The sequence below is a fragment of the Nothobranchius furzeri genome, chromosome 11 (genome assembly GCF_043380555.1).
Source record: "Nothobranchius furzeri strain GRZ-AD chromosome 11, NfurGRZ-RIMD1, whole genome shotgun sequence".
NCBI classification, from domain to species: Eukaryota; Metazoa; Chordata; class Actinopteri; order Cyprinodontiformes; family Nothobranchiidae; genus Nothobranchius; species Nothobranchius furzeri.
The window spans coordinates 55,954,456-55,970,521 of record NC_091751.1 but is presented as its reverse complement, the minus strand read 5'-3'; the positions used below and the strand labels follow the sequence as shown (position 1 = coordinate 55,970,521).

Genomic DNA, 16,066 nt, shown 5'->3' with positions numbered 1-16,066 from the left:
ACATCATCATACTACGGCAATACTGCTTCCCCAAAATATATTGCATCTCTTTTTGATTCTGTTCTTTCACATCTTCATTGATAGGCGACGGTCCTCAAGCCGGCCAGAAAGAAACATGGGGTGTTTCTCAATGTCGAGGAACCTTGCCTTGTCTTGTTAGGCCAGGTGCCTTGCTTATGAGGACACTATCCTTCCTTGGTCAAAGAAATGGAACGGGATTACCTCACACGACCTCGACGGTCACGTCACGTGACACATGAGGTAAAGTTATATTTCATACATAGTTTCAATATAAATGCATAATGGGCCTATTACTGTTTTAATTGTGTACATGAAGTGAGTTACTACCTGCTAGCCACCGAAGCTGCAACTACTAAGCAACTAACCAACCATAGCTAACTGTTTTGGCTCTAAAAGAAATTTAGATATTTGCCCGATAGCTACAACAGGTTGGCTTACGTTTAAACTGGAAATGTGCCCCTGAAGTAGCTGCTGGCTCCTGATCCAGCATCCTTTTGAAAATGCCGCACTGTATTCTGGGAAATTTTTGACCAAGAGAAGACCCATTTTTTATGGCAATATGGTACGGAGTCGCCACAATTTTTCAATAACTAGACATCGTTTTATTCATTATCAACAATGTTTCGATCAATTTTTCCAGAGATTAACGGTAAACATACACATTGTCTCTAAGCACAAACCAGGAGTAGAAGTTAGTGAGGAGGAGGCGGGGCTGGGGGAGGGGTACTGCAGTGTGTGTGTGTGTGTGTGTGTGTGTGTGTGTGTGTGTGTGTGTGTGTGTGTGTGTGTGTGTGTGTGTGTGTGTGTGTGTGTGTGAAATGAGATCAAGAAAACAAAGCTGAAATGTGTGTTGATCCTCAAAGTATCCAAATATTTTTTTTTATAAATTAATAAAGAACACATTAAACATCATTATTTTAATAAAGTTCTGTAACTTAAATAACTTTATTTTTATTCTTATTTTGGAAAAGGATTCTGGGAACAGCTAATTTTTTTCATGATTTTTCCAAAGCTGGAATTTATTAGGATTTTTTTTGTTGTTGCCTTTGTTTCTTTGACTGAAGGAAGAAATGGAAGCCTTTCAAAAGTAAGTGTGAACAGCATGGGGTGTGTAACGTCTGAGCTAAAGAAAGTTGTGAAATGAAACTGTAAAGATGTTTTTTAATTAAAAAATGAACAAACACTTTGCAGCAACATTAGTCAGAAGAAAAAAATATCACCAGGATGCAGCAAAACATTCTCGGGTCCCCCCCTCCTCCCCACTGTCTCAGTGAAGTCGCACACACACACACACACACACGCACTATGGTGACACTTGGTGTCTTCTGATTGACTAACTGCGTTTCAGCCAGAGAAACGTGAGCGAGCTTGGCAAGCATTTGTCAAAGCACAGTGTGCTCTGCAGCGCTCCTGCTTTCTGCACAGCACGTGATTCCTTGCAGATCTTTGGTTCCATCTATAGCTCCCCATCTGTGCTGGGCGTTGTTGAAAAGCACAAACTACTCACAAAAATGCATAAATTGATGATCTGAGATGAGGGTAAAGATAAAAAGCGGTCAGACCTGCTGCAGCGTAATGCAGGAAGAGAGAAGCAGTTGTTTATATATATCAGAGTCTCTGCTGAAGGAGTGCCAATGAGTTAAAGACAAAAAGGCTGCACATCAAAATCATCAGTCAGATCTCTATCTTCATGACTCGATCTGTAAAGTATACCTGGTAAACATAAAGATAAATGTGAAATAAAGTCATTTTCTTTTTGGTTTGTGGCGGTGACAGAAAACAAAAAGCCAACTTTGGACAACCCCGTTACCCTTGACACACACCAACCATCAGAACCACAGCTAAACACACACAAACACGGATCTCCTTGCAGAGAAACTCTCTTTCTGCAAAAGAAAGACTTATTCAGCATTTTAGCAGATTCACCTTGATTTTACTGCACCATTATTTTTATAACTAATATTATAATAAAACTTTGTGCAACATTTGATCATCCAAATATTTCTACAATTAGACCACTCCAGTTTGTGCTGACTGGTCAGAAAGTGTTTTTCTGAGAAATTATTAATACAATAAAATTGATTTCAGATGCAGATCAACCTGCAACCATGACCTTTATCTTGAGTGGTTCTACTGTTGAGTCTGATCAGCAGCGATCAGACTCAAATGTTTGATTTACAGGCCAACAGAAACCTTAGAGAACAATAACAGGAAGTTGGTCAGGGAAGGAGTGAATTTGCAGTCGAACAACACTGACACCTAGTGGATATTTGCCGAACTGTCACCAGAACTAAAACCTAAACGATGCAGATTCTGATAGAATCTGAAGTCTCTTTTCAGGTGACAAATTATACAAAAGAAATAGTATGTGAGCTCAAAAGCATTAAGTAAAATTAGAAATGTTCCCATGAACCTTAAAATCATGATGTTTGCTGCTCCTCAATAATGGGAAAGAAAGGAAAATCTGACCAGCAACTACATGTTTTTTATCAATTACACGTATAAACAACACAATTATCTCACAGACCTGTGACCATGATGAAATATTAAACCAATGCAATGCTTATTCAAATATATTAGCTCATAATTAAATCTGTAGTTTTATGTATGTGTTGTGTATTTGAAGAAAATCCAATTCTAGGTTCTCGGGTTTTATGACAACAACGTTTTTTTTTATCCTAAGAAGAGTAAAAATGCATGAATAATCTCCACATCAAAGCACTAAGGTCCCTTTTGATGCTCCAACATAATGACTGCGATAATGTTGTGACAGTGTTTGTTATTAGGGGCATTAAGTGTGACCGTATTAATGTAAACAGACAGTCATAATGACTTATAATGACATGGGTTTCTCCTCTTATTCGACGGCAGACAGCTGAGAGGAGGCAGCAGTGAAGAAGTGAGAAAGAAGCTCTGACTCAGTCGGAGCTGAACTCAAAGCAGCAGCATCCGAACAGAAATTACCCAGGATGATCTGCAAAAGGTCGCAACAATCCTTTGGTGTGAAATATTAAAGTTCAAGGGGAAAAGTTGAAAATTACAAACCCAGAATCAGAATCAAATCTTCTTTCTTGATCTCGTTTTCCAGAAGATGCTGGAATTTAGAGAAACTGCCTAACCAGTCGTAATGCTGCTCCGTCTTGTATCGCTCATCCCAGTAAGAAACGTCTTTGTAACAGGAGTTCTGGTCTGGCAGGAAGTCCATATTATCTGCAACATGGATGCATAGAATAAGGAAATTCAGAATCTTAAAAATTTTCGGGATCAGGAAATAATTGTCCAATTTATTTATTGGTTTGGTTGGGGGGGGGGGGGGGTTCTCAGAATTTCCTTTTTTTTTTCATTGTTTATGCTAAATTTAATAGTGAAATATTCTAGTTTAAATTTAGCAAAGTTTTCAATTTACTAACTATTACTGCACACAGTAAAATGTGTTCTGCAGAAATCTTTCATATTTTAAGGAATTTCTCGCAGCAAAATCTAGTGAATGAAATTTTGATTTATCAACACAGATCATTAATGCATTAAGACAGAACCAGAAAATTCTCAGATTAAATTTTTTACAAGAACTATGTACTTTTATTAGTTTTTAATATTCTTTAAATCTTATATTTGCTTTTTACAGCTTCCTTTGTGTTAGCTCTGCTTCTAGCAGGTGAGTTATTTCTTTCTTTCATTAATCCCTAATTAATTTGTGAGTGACAGATGTATAAAGTACTGGAAATTGGAATAAGACAAATTATTACAAAGTGGGATTTTTTCGATTTTGTTGGTGCTCCTGAACGCCACTCGAGTAACGCATCAGCGCATGCGTACAACCAGAATCTTCACAGGAAACTTGCCCTGTAAATTCAAACTGCAGCTCGTTAAATTCGTAATGTTGCGCTTATAAAGTAAATTCCTTGTACATTACTCACTTGTTGGTCACAATCTCCTCTGAAGCTTCACTTATTATGTTGTAAAAAATAAAACTATTCCGACTGAAAACACGTGTTGAACGATGGTGTTGAAACTAACACCACCAAACGTCTCCAGGCAGTCCCGAGCTAACTTCCTGCTAAAACGTACTTACAAAAACTTAAAGAAACCAGATTAACTCTGATTTAATTATCTATTTTAATACTGGCACAGTTTTTATCTGTGTTTCTCAAAGCGTGAATGTTTTTGAAGGCGGAGCAACATGTGGGAGTGCTACAGTATTGGTGCGTTCAAATACTTCCTGAAAACACGTAAAATCTCCTTGTTTCATTTGAGGAATTTACGTTTTAAACTGAACAGATTTAAAACCTTAACCGAGTTATGCTTTTGTTGGTGTGTGTGTGTGTGTGTGTGTGTGTGTGTGTGTGTGTGTGTGTGTGTGTGTGTGTGTGTGTGTGTGTGTGTGTGTGTGTGTGTGTGTGTGTGTGTGTGTGTGTTTATTTATTATCTTATTTTTTGTAGTGAAAACCAGCATCAGCAAGGGCCTTGAATATAAAACATGGCTACGTCGTTCAGCATGACAATGATCCCAAACATCGAAAGGGTAACGAAAGTGTGGCGTCATAGATGCATTAAGGTCCTCCTAGAGTGGCTTAGCTACCCTGCAAACAGTCAACGTCGCATGGACGTGCAGATCATGTCTATATTGAGTCTGTCGGTCCAGACCACGTCTGTGGGACGTCCAAACTAGATCTTTGCACAGTGGGCAGTCTCCAGATCTCAACCCCACAGAAAATCTATGGAGGGAGTTGAAAGTTCGTGTTGCCCAGCAAACAGCTGCAAAACATCATTGCTCAAGAGGAGATCCGCATGGATGAATGGGCCAAAATACCAGCAGCAGTGTGTGAAAACCTTGTGAAGACTTACAGAAAACCTTTGACCCCTGTCATTGCCAACAAAAGGAACAGAGTATTGAGATGGACTTTTGTTATTGACCAAATACTTACTTTCCACCATAATTTTGGCAAATAAGTTCTTTAAAAAATCAGACAAATGTGATTTTTTGGATTTTTCCCCTCATTTTGTCTAATAGCTGAAGAATACCGATGAAAATTACAGACCTCTCGTCTTTTAAGTGGGAGAACTTGTACTAATGGTGGCTGACTAAATACTTTTTTGTCCCATTGAACATGAAACGCCACAATCAAGTGGCTAGCATGTGGAACATCTATTTGGACTGCCCATATGTGAGTTCTGGAGAATCCCAGAACAGCCAGCATGCTTTAGGGCCAATGGGTGGGCTTCGAGCGGCATTGGCAATGCTGCAGCAACACACATGCCCCTCCCCCGTTGTTCTGTTGTTTTAGTGTTTTACTTGTTTTGTTTGTTAAGCACTTTGCAGCTTCTATGCTGCTGTTAAGTGCTATATCAATGAAGTTGAATGGACTTGACAGACCACCAGCAAAAACCACTGATCCACCGCTGCATCCACTGATTGCAGCATCCATTTTGCCTCAGAAAAACTAAACTAAAACACACACAGAGAGAGAGAGAGAGAGAGAGAGAGAGAGAGAGAGAGAGAGAGAGAGAGAGAGAGAGAGAGAGAGAGAGAGAGAGAGAGAGAGAGAGAGGATTAAAATAAAGTCTCACTCCAAACTGCAGAAGTTGGCACATAGCTCATTTGATATCCCCCCCCCCCCCTTTTCCGTGGTGTAGCAGTACCGTAAATGTCCAGTAGGTGGTAGTGTTTCGCTTTCCTCTTTACAGTTAGTCATTTTGATCTGGAAACTTTCTGACAAGCTCCTGCACATCATCCCGCTTTTTGTAGCTTATTATTTATTGCTTGTTTTCTATGTGTGATGTGTTCTATTTTGTGATGTCTTCAAATCGATTCTAAAGTCAAAATTGTCCAAGTCATGTGACTTTGATCCTCTTTCCTGCAGGTTTGTCTTAGGTGGACATAAAATGTCTCCTGAAATGTCTTTAAAAACGTTTTTTACCGCCTTTTCTGCACTTACAGCCAAGAAACAGACACAAAACTGTTCAAATGAGACAAAAATATGAATTATATGGGCTCCTTTTACCAGAACAGATAGAATGATGCAACATAACCTAATTTTGAGGAAAAATAATACTCTGGATGGATAGAATAATTACGGCTACAGATGACAACATCTTTTGTTGATGTGACCTAAGTTTTTATAGTAACCCTTTTATTTATTTCTCAGCTCGTCTGTGTTTTAGAGTAAAGCGTGTCCCTCCAGCCCGATGTAGAGCGCTGCATCACAGTTACATAACCCATCTAATGAAAGTGGGGTTACAGTATTTTAAATGGTTTGCAAATTTGGAAAAAGCTGACCTAAACATCCTGAACTGGAGCTTGTAAAACGCTCCGATGCTCTCAGGTCCTGAGTCCAGACGCGGATTCCTAGACCCGGTCTGAAGATGCGGAGAATAATTGGACTCGGATTCCTCTTCACAGAGAAGAAGCAGCACCAGACCACGTGAGAGGACGCCTCAGACAGCCCGGCTCATCTCAGCTGCTGACATGGACTCCTGGACGTCCCCAGAAACAGACGCACATTAGGCAGAGATGCATGAATGTAACCTCTGATCCTCCTTCCCTCATTTCTTCTTCTTTTCGTTTCTTTTAGTTCGGTTTACTCCTCCCTCCCCTTTTGTTTGACAGCTCCAGAGGGAGTAATGGCTTGGCCGTGCATCAGCAGAGTGTGCTGCTTGGCTCGCTTCTGGAACCAGTTCGACAAGTCGGACCTGTCCGTCCCGCTGACTATCCACAACTACTCGGACATTGCCGAGCAGGAGGTGCGCTCCGTCACCAAGCAGATCAGCGAGTCGGAGAGCGCGCCCGGGAATAACTACACCATCCCGCGTAAAGGCTCCCCACAGGCGCCCTCTGATGGGACCCGCGGATCTTTCAGGGCACGGAAGGAGCCCAGCTACAAGCCCCGGGAGGACTACCACCCACCTGGGGTGCCCTTCCCCAGCGTTACCCAGTACAAGCAGGATTTCAAACCTTGGCCCATCCCCAGGAAGGACAACTTCCCCTGGATCAGTAACGGGGGGAGTAGGACTGAAGGTGTTCCGGACGGCCCCGGGGACAGAGAGGACAGGGGTTCGGGGCAGAGATGGGTGATGGAGGACAGCAAAACCAGCTCCTACAGGTAGGTCTTTTATCTGTTTAAGCACCTGGAGCTGTCCACTCCTTCACTGCCCCAGAGGCATTTTATTCTAGTTATGGGAGACTGGACGGAACCAGCCTGTATGGAGAAAGAGAGAAGTGGTTCTGATCAATATTTCCCCTATCACACGGATCCACTGAGGGAACTTAGATACAGATATTTTATTTATGTTTCTACTTTTGCTTTAGGTGGTTCTCAGTGAGGAGTGCTCTCGTTTTAGTCTCTGGTTGTATTTTTAACCTACTGATGGATCTCTCCCCCCTTTAGGCAAGAGTACAGAGCATGGACGGGGGTGAAACCAGCCAAAAGTGCAAGGAAAGCCCCCTCAGCTCAATACTCCAGCCCTGGAACAGAGCCCACCCAAGTCCCACGTGAGACCAGCTACCAGGCTGCCTACAGCGGAGAGGTCAGCAGGTCCATAGGAGTGAATCAGGTGGACCACATCCTCCCATCTGCTGCCTCCACACAGCCTCCCCCTGTCACCCAGAACACCCCACAAGCTGGCAGCTCACCCAGCCCTTTCAACCTCCAGCAAAGCCTCTTGCCTGAGGGGTCCGAGCACACCAGGAGAGAGGTATAAGCACACACGGCACATCTAAACATGTTTGTAGGCAGCTGGGCACCAAAAACATAAAAGAACCACAGATTTAAGCAACTGCCTTTGAAAGTCATGCTCATTAATCTCCCAGGTGGTGCTGCTGCTGAGGCATCTCAGAAAAGTGATACAGCATTCTGTCCCAGAGCAGCTCAAAGTGACCCAGCTGTTTAAAGCAGGTCGTGTGCTCTGTTAGGTAACACCGCGGGTGCCTCACTCATTACTCTGACCTGAATAAAACAGGGATGACACAGAGAAGGGATCTGTAAGTTACAACTCCATCGGTGATCTGATCACGATTGTCATTTACTTTCACTCACACATCAACATCAATAATAATAAGTCCAGAACCCTGTGGTTGTGGATCAGAACAAGCAGATCTAGGGGATACCCTTACCCATCCCACCAGTCTGCCCCAGTGATGGGGGTGCTATCCAGGGTCGACTGTTTTTGGGGAAGTCTCCAGAGGTTTAGCGCCATCCCTCTTCTTCACCCAGCAGTGCTCAGAACCATCTGGGCCGGCTCAGGTAGTTGGTCTGTCTCTGTCCCAACAGCTGCCCCGATAAGCTGAAGGGTATTAGAGAGGAAAAGCTAGGATTTTGTCTCTCTTCTTTTTGTTCTGACCTCTTTGTTTGCCCTTGCTCATGCAACTTCATCTGCTTATCCCACATATAATTAATGCAAGTCAAATAAGACCAGCTTCTGCTTATTTGCATACTTTTCTCAACTATGCCTCAGCTGTCTTGCCTTCTTGGTGACCCACATGACGATGGAGATGATGAAAGAGGTCAAAGCAAGAGAAGTCAATGACAGGACATGCTAATAATAATGGCTGACCCAGTTTGAGTGAGTGTTCACAGTAAAGAAAGGCGATGTGCTGCTGGCAGTGTGTAGCGGCTGTGGAGGAAACGCCTTCCATATATCTAAACATTGTGTTTGTCATTCACGTCATCAGTCAATTTGACAAAAATCAGCCCTGGCAGCAAGTCAAGCTGATCTCAGATAATCCACCACAGCACCCACTCGCTGCCAACTCATCACTGACTCACCAGCCCCCTGCAGAGGTGTCTGACCAGGCATTACACACGCATCAGACCCTGTTGTGACATGATGGCATTCTGTAAAACGAGCGCCTTCAACAAGAGACGAGCTGTGACCAGCAAGGAAACACATGCATCTAAATGTGGAGCAGAGCCGCTGAGTCAAAGACTGTGACTGTTCATTTAAAAAACTTTAATTGTCCCAAATGAGCTGCTGAAATCAAATCAGTCCGCTCTCGTTGACAGAGAAGGAGGGCAGCCGTGCGGTTCCCGCTGCTGTTCCAATCAATTAGGGAAATGTGTGCAATCGCCCTGCAGGAACAGATAGAATCCATCTTGAGAGATAAAAGAGAGTTTCAAGACGAGCATCCGTGCACTGGTGATGCCTTTAAAGATGGAGTCGTTTGTTCTTGAACTCGCTGAACCCACAAACTTAATTTCAAGCATCTAAGAAGGAGCCTCTAAACCTGGAACCGAGCTGGGATTGCATACGTGCACAGGGGGAACAGGTGTGGAAGCGTGTTTAATCTGCAGCATGTGTTGAGGATGAGCGAGACAAAACAAAATGAGAAAACCTCAGCGGGAACTGGTGAGACCGATTCCTGCTTTCTTCAGCGTCAGCTGAGATGCAGCGGCCGTCAGAGGTTTAGGAGTACCAAACACAACAAGGAGTCGTGTTCTCCTGCAGCACTAATGCACTATAGAGCGATGATGGAAATGCTGATCACAATAGCTGCATAAAGAGGATTAGATGGTCTGCTGGGGAATAAAATCTAATACATTATGAAATTCACTTTGTGTTTTAACCCACTTCCCTCAATTATCCAGGAATGAGAGGAGAATCATTTTGGCCAAAATAATGAAGTTCATTCAAATTTGTTTTTTTAGTAGTTTAAGGCCTTATTTAAAAGTTGGGAATTTGGCTTTGCTGATGAATCCAAATTATAAATAATGCGTTACCACTTATGTCTTCACAAATGACCTGATCTCATCGCTGCAAAAGTTTGCGTTTCTTTTGATCTATAGCTATCAACAATATACAGGTGAGACTTTAGAATATGGTGCAAAAGTTCATTTATTTCACTAATTCAACTTAAAAGGTGAAACTAATATATGAGGTAGACTCTTTATATACAAATCCAGATATTTCAAGCCTTTATTTGTTAAAATTGTGATGATCACAGTTTATGAAAACCCAAAAATCAAAATCTCAGACAATAAGAATATTGTGAAAAGGTTAAACATTCTAGATTTAAAGTGTCACACTCTGATCAGCTAATGAATCCAAAACACCTGCAAAAGGTTCCTGAGCATTTAAATGGTTGAATTACTGAAATTAATAGACTTTTTGCACAATATTCAAATTTTTCCACTTTTACCTAAAATGCCTGACAGATTCCTTTCGGATCCTTGATCCGTACTTCGCTCAAGTCCGCATCGATGTGTACTTGGGTGGAGGGCACTACCCACAATCCACTGCTGCGAGGTAAAAGGCTCAAGTGCTTTTTCTAAAAATATGTATTTTCAAATAGTTAATTTTAGGATGATTAATTCATACTCTGAATGTTTTAGACAAAGCAGCAATTAATGTAAATGTATTTCAATAAATTGTTTGGCTGTTTGTTTGAAAGTTGTTATTAAAGTTTTTATTTAAAAAGTAGCACAGCGACCAGCATCCTAGCATGCATTACAGTTGATGATGCAATGGCCCCGTCCCAGTTCGCCAATTAGTTGCCCACTTATGAACCACGCACTTGAAGCCTGCGCACTTCCTCCAAGAGCTGTGCATCAAACGGAAGGATTTGGAGTCTTAATTCCTGATATTTAGACATCTTGCCTCGAATTGGGTAAAAGCAACGCAACGCTACCGCTAACTCTGCTTGCTCTGTGACATTAACGTTTTATCTCCACAAATAACAAGCCTGGAAGAGCTTCAGCCATGTGTTTGAGTTGCTAATGCTAGCTGTTAGCTTCTGTTGAAAGAGCCGTTCTCTTCTGGATGGTAGAACGACAGCCTTCCCCATCATGGGTCTATGGGTAAGTCCAATTAACTTTCACTATCAAAACAAAGATAACCAGAGCAAATACCAAATGTACTTTTACATTTAAGAACCAAAACATTCTAAACACTGCTGCCCTCGTTTAGTCGGGGTTAAAGTCCCGTAGACATCATCACACACTGGTGAAATTCCATCTCTGCTTTTGACCAATCCCAGTGGGGAGTGGTGAGCTGCAGCTGTGGCTGTGCTCAGGAACTATTCAGTGGTTTAACCTCCCAATCCAACCCCTTAAAGCTGATTGTCAAGCAGGGAGGCATTGGGTCCCATTTTTAAAGTCTTTGGTATGACTCGACCCAGGGCAGACGCTCTACCACAAGGCCAGTGAGAAGGTTAAGGTCATGAATCAACAATAAGAGGGCAAATGCCAAAATGGCCTTCATGCAGGAGTAAAGAGAAAATAACACAAAGACCCATCTCACATTCACCCAAAAACATGATGATCCCGAGACGTTTGGGAACATATTTTGTGGACTGACGAGACAAAAGTGGGACTTTTTGGAAAGCATGTGCTTTGTTTCATGTGGTGTAGAACTAAAAACATGTTTCACAAACAGAACATCAAACCAACTGTCAAACATGGAGGTGGTAGTGTGATGGTCTTGTTTGAAAACTATATTTTTTATTGACTCCAATGTTAAAATTTCTTTGATAATCTGAAACATTTAAGCGGGAAAAAAAGCTAAAACAGCAGAAATTCATAAGTAGGCAAATACTATTTTCCTCATGTTCTCATTCTGTTATTTTGGGGAAATAATTTCTTTTGATTAAACATAATTTGACATTGACATGCAGAAGTAGCACAAGTTACAACCTTCCTTCTTCTGAGCTCATCATATATCCTGGTAGATCCAGGAATGACACACTGATAACTATTAAGAGTCACATGATTATGTTACTTTTTAACAAATCACACTATAACACGAGAGAAGGCAAAACAAAGACCTCAGTTCTCGTACTCTGTTTTTTAAACCTGTTTTCCTGTTATCTCCACCATCCCAAAGCCAAATTTTCTCCTCGTTTGTCTTTCTCCTTTCCTTTCCTTCATCCCCATTCCCACGCTGCCCAGAACCAAAGAGCTCAGTGCCAAGTTGGCAGGGCCAGGGAGAGGCCTTTGTATTGGGAGCAGGGGGCTCAGCATGAAAAGGGTGAGGAAAAGGACTGAGAATATATATATATATATATATATATATATATATATATATATATATATATATATATATATATATAATGGGAAGAATGGGATGCACAATGTGGAGGATAAGTGACAGTGAACGGAAGAGGAATAGAAGCAGGGAGGAGAGGAGAGAACATCGTTTGATGGGTTATCTGTTAAAGTGCAGGGTTGCACCGGGCTGCAGTCTCGTTCAGCACCAATCTAATTTAGGAGAAAGGCAGACCTCGCTGCTAAAAGAACAGAAAAGAGCTGTGTGTGTGTGTGTGTGTGTGTGTGTGTGTGTGTGTGTGTGTGTGTGTGTGTGTGGATGTAGGAGGGGAGGTGACTCGACTCACCAATCTGACTTAGTGAACAACGAAGCAAAAGCTTTTGCTGCCACCCACGGCGACGTGAACCCACAAGGAGAGTTGGGAGAACAAGTTGACATCACCTTCAAAAACCTTCCACTAAAATCTATATTTTATTACTCTCCTTTGTATGTCACTGTGGATGAAAGCATCTGCCAGATACATGAGCATTTGTATCGTCTGATCCATAATTACAGCTAGAGACGACAGAACGGGGTGAGTTTGATGCAGGTTTTTGGAGAAGCTTCAGAGCAGAGAAGCTACTAACCCAGTCCAGTGTGCTGGTGCTCTGACATCAGACCTGAGGCTTTGTGACAGACTGTCCAGCCAGTCTCCTCTCATTTCATGGGTCCAGTCAGCCAATGCCCTCATTTTTTTTAATCTCACTGACCATCTCAAAAGTCACTTCTGTTCCTCTCTTTCTCCTTTTTCATTTAGGAGCATCTGGTGAAGACCAAACTCTCCCCGAACCCTTCTGCTGTCTTTCAAAGTGGATCAAGGGTCTTCAACATCTGACGGCTATTGCAGGTTCTTCTCAGTCCCACTTCCAGCTCCGATTTTACAGAATCAGCCCGGGGAGGAGATGGTCCCAATTTGTTTCACAACACAAGAATCTATGCAAACGGAATGTATGAAGCTAACTGTCCCAAGTGGAGAGAGAGAGAGAGAGAGAGAGAGAGAGAGAGAGAGAGAGAGAGAGAGAGAGAGAGAGAGAGAGAGGAGACATTTCATTTTACTCGCCCCTCTTCTCCTTGTTGCTATGGAAATGAATATGCATGTAACAGAATAGTTTTAAGACTATCTTTTTTTTAGGTGATATAGACGCACAAGAATCTAGCTGAGTGTGTGTGTGTGTGTCTGCTTTGATGTCCTTTTATTGTACATAATGTCGCCTCAGCACCAATGATTAAGAACACGGTTTGTCATTCACAGCTTCCTTTGAGTGTGTTTATGCTTTTTGACGTTGCTAGAAAGCTGCTTGGAAATAAGTTTTCCCTTTATTTGCATTTAGTTTGATGTTTTAAGATGTACTATTTGCATTGTTTATTGTGAATATCACGGTGAGAAAAAGAACAGTTATACAATCTAAGTGGAATTATAATAAAAGATAATTAAATAGGTTCCTAGCACTTTCTCTGAAAGGACTTTTCCTTTTTTTATTGTACATTATAGTAACTGAGTTGTTAATATGAAGGTTGTTTGTTGAAGAATGTGCAACCATTAAAGCTGCAATTGCAAATCTGCAAAACAAGCTGGCTTAAAACATGTTTCCTTGCCTCTTTACCAACGTTCTAACATTGTATAGCTATAAATATAGCATAGTGCTATAAATATATTGTGAAGATAAAAAATAATAAAGTGGTTCTCGCATTTTGTCTAAAAACCTCAGCCAATAACACGGCTCGATCTGAAACCAACAATTAGACCATCCAGTCGACGGTCTCACTTCCCTGGGTCCTCCATTAATTACACACTCGTGTTTTAAGCACCAGAACACCACTGGTGTGAGAGGTTCATCGCTCATTAATATCAAAGAAGAAACAGCCGGCTGCTATCGCTTCAACTTTAGGACAAACTATCAGAGTCCCAAAAAGAAAAACACCATTTGACATTTGGAACTAGAAAACGACGACTGGTGTTTAGCGCCGTCTCGTTTCCTCTGGCAATGAACGTTCCGGTATCAGGCAGATGGGAGGGTGATATCCAACAGGAGGGGTGAGAGTTCTGTGACGGCGTTTGTATTTTAAAGCTAGCTTGTTTTGTAGGTTTGCTAGAACAGCTTTAATAATCTAAACAGCCACTTCTGCTCCATCTTCAACTGAATAAAATCTCAAGAGTCATAAAATGTGGTTTTAGCTTTAAATAGATTAAGTGTCATCATGGAAAAAACTGTAATATGTTGGTGTTATTAATAAAACAAGGAGCCACAGTGTATGTTTTGTCAGACATTTTAAAATTATGATCTAGGAAAATACATAAATGTTTTTGCTTTTACACCCTTGATAAACTTTGAAATAATAAACCATCCATGCAGCCATCCATTTTCAACCACTTATCCAGGGTCGGGTCACGGGGACAGTAGCCTAAGCAGAGGCCCAGACATCCCTCTCCCCAACCACGTGGGCCAGCTCCTCCAGGGAAAGCCTAAGGCGTTCCCTGGCCAGCCAAGAAACAGTCCCTTCATTGTGTCCTGGGTCTTCCTTTAGGAGTTCCACCTTTTGGACATGCCCGGAAAACCTCACCAGGGAGGCGTCCTAACCATGTGCCCGAGCCACCTCAACTGGCTCCTCTCGATGTGGAGGAGCAGCGGATTTACTCCAAGCTCTTCCCAGAGCTTGGAGTAAATCCAAGCTCTGGGAAGAGCTAAATCCAAGGTGAGCTTCTCACCCTAGGGAGAGCCCAGCTAACCTGCAGAGTAAACTCATTCTGGCCGCTTGTATCCACAATCTCGTTCTTTCGGTCACTACCCAAAGCTCATGATCATAGGTGAGGGTAGGAACGTAGATCGACCGGTAAATCGAGACATTTGCCTTCCGGCTCAGCTCTCTTCACCATGACAGATCGGTACAACGCTGCAGATGCAGCACGAATCCGACTGTCGATCTCCCGCTCCAGTTTTCCCTCACTCGTGAACAAGATCTCGAGATACTTAAACTCCTCCACTTGGGGCAGGACCTCATCCTTGACCTGGAAAAAGCATTCTACCCTTTTCTGACTAAACCAGAATGAGTATTAATATTATATAAATATTTCTAAAGCTATAAGTTAAAGTGGTACTTTACTCATATTTTAATATATTTACAGCGGTTTCTAGTAGGAATGAATGCCTTGTAAGTCGTATTCTGGGGAAAAAAGGCTCCAGTGTGCCTGTTTCAGGAATTAAAAGTGAGCTAGACAAAAGTATTTGGGGTATTATTTCCTGATATTTGGACATCTCGCCTCTGATTGGCTTACAGCAACTCTACCACTAACTAGCAGTGACTCTGCCACTGACTGTTAGCTCTGCAATGTTAAAAGTTTCCTGGAGTTCTGCTGTGCTGTGGAGTTTTTAACGCTAACAGTTAGCTTATACTAATCGAGACGTTCTCTGCTGGACGCTAAACCAGCAACAGCCATCCCCGTCGCAAGCCAAGACGGGTGAGTCCATGAATGTTTAGCGACAGTGTGATGTAGATGTCAGGCTTTCCTGAACAGAGTGTTTTTCTGTAAATTTTCTAATACACGCGCACACACACACGCACACACACACACATGCACATGCAGATGACAAGAGATAGTTTTTTTTCTGGGTTTATTATAAGAATATTGATCATATATTTTTGGTTTGCACAAAAAATACTATACAATATTAAATTATCTTTCACACTAATTAGATTTGGTCTAAAAGGCATTTTAACCAGATATCCAAACATCCACATACAAAGCTCCACATTTAACACACACACCTGATAACTGTTTAAAAGCTGTTGATATTAGAAACAAAAGAAAGTTCCATAATTCAAATACTGGTGATCTATAGCAATCAGTTGCAACCAGAACATCCATCATCCTAATACTTTAGATGAACTGTGATAAACATCTGGACCCACGTGGACATGAAGATGAGAATTCTGGGATAAGAGCGGCGTGTCATGAACTGAGCCGTTCATGACGGGTCATTTTGATCTGGAGGGGTCGGAGCAGAGGTCTGCATCACCCCGACTTGTTTCA

At 41.9% G+C, this 16,066-nt stretch overlaps 2 protein-coding genes across 2 annotated transcripts in view; one reads left to right on the top strand and one right to left on the bottom strand.

The window, feature by feature from the left end:
- The window catches only part of ece2a (endothelin converting enzyme 2a), a 157,048-nt gene extending 151,596 nt beyond the window's left edge, over positions 1-5,452 (bottom strand). The window contains exons 1-2 of the mRNA XM_070541713.1: positions 3,939-5,452; positions 3,067-3,231 (exon numbers count right to left, since the gene is read on the bottom strand). Of these exons, the coding sequence (XP_070397814.1) occupies positions 3,067-3,226 (160 nt within the window). The 5' untranslated portion in view covers positions 3,227-3,231; positions 3,939-5,452. The remainder of the gene's footprint in view (positions 1-3,066; positions 3,232-3,938) is intronic.
- A 947-nt stretch (positions 5,453-6,399) lies between these two features.
- Positions 6,400-13,074, top strand: map6d1 (MAP6 domain containing 1). Its single transcript, XM_015957081.3, has 4 exons — positions 6,400-6,542; positions 6,629-7,121; positions 7,407-7,713; positions 12,794-13,074. Exons 1-4 carry the CDS (start codon positions 6,533-6,535, stop codon positions 12,869-12,871), a joined length of 888 nt encoding a protein of 295 aa, XP_015812567.1. The 5' UTR covers positions 6,400-6,532; the 3' UTR covers positions 12,872-13,074.
- Positions 13,075-16,066: the final 2,992 nt, after the last annotated feature.

Excerpts from the sequence above, each read along its gene's own strand:
- map6d1 (XM_015957081.3), top strand. Across the intron at positions 7,122-7,406 it reads AGCAAAACCAGCTCCTACAG|GCAAGAGTACAGAGCATGGA; the intron begins GTAGGTCTTTTA and ends TCCCCCCTTTAG. Across the intron at positions 7,714-12,793 it reads CCGAGCACACCAGGAGAGAG|GAGCATCTGGTGAAGACCAA; the intron begins GTATAAGCACAC and ends TTTTTCATTTAG.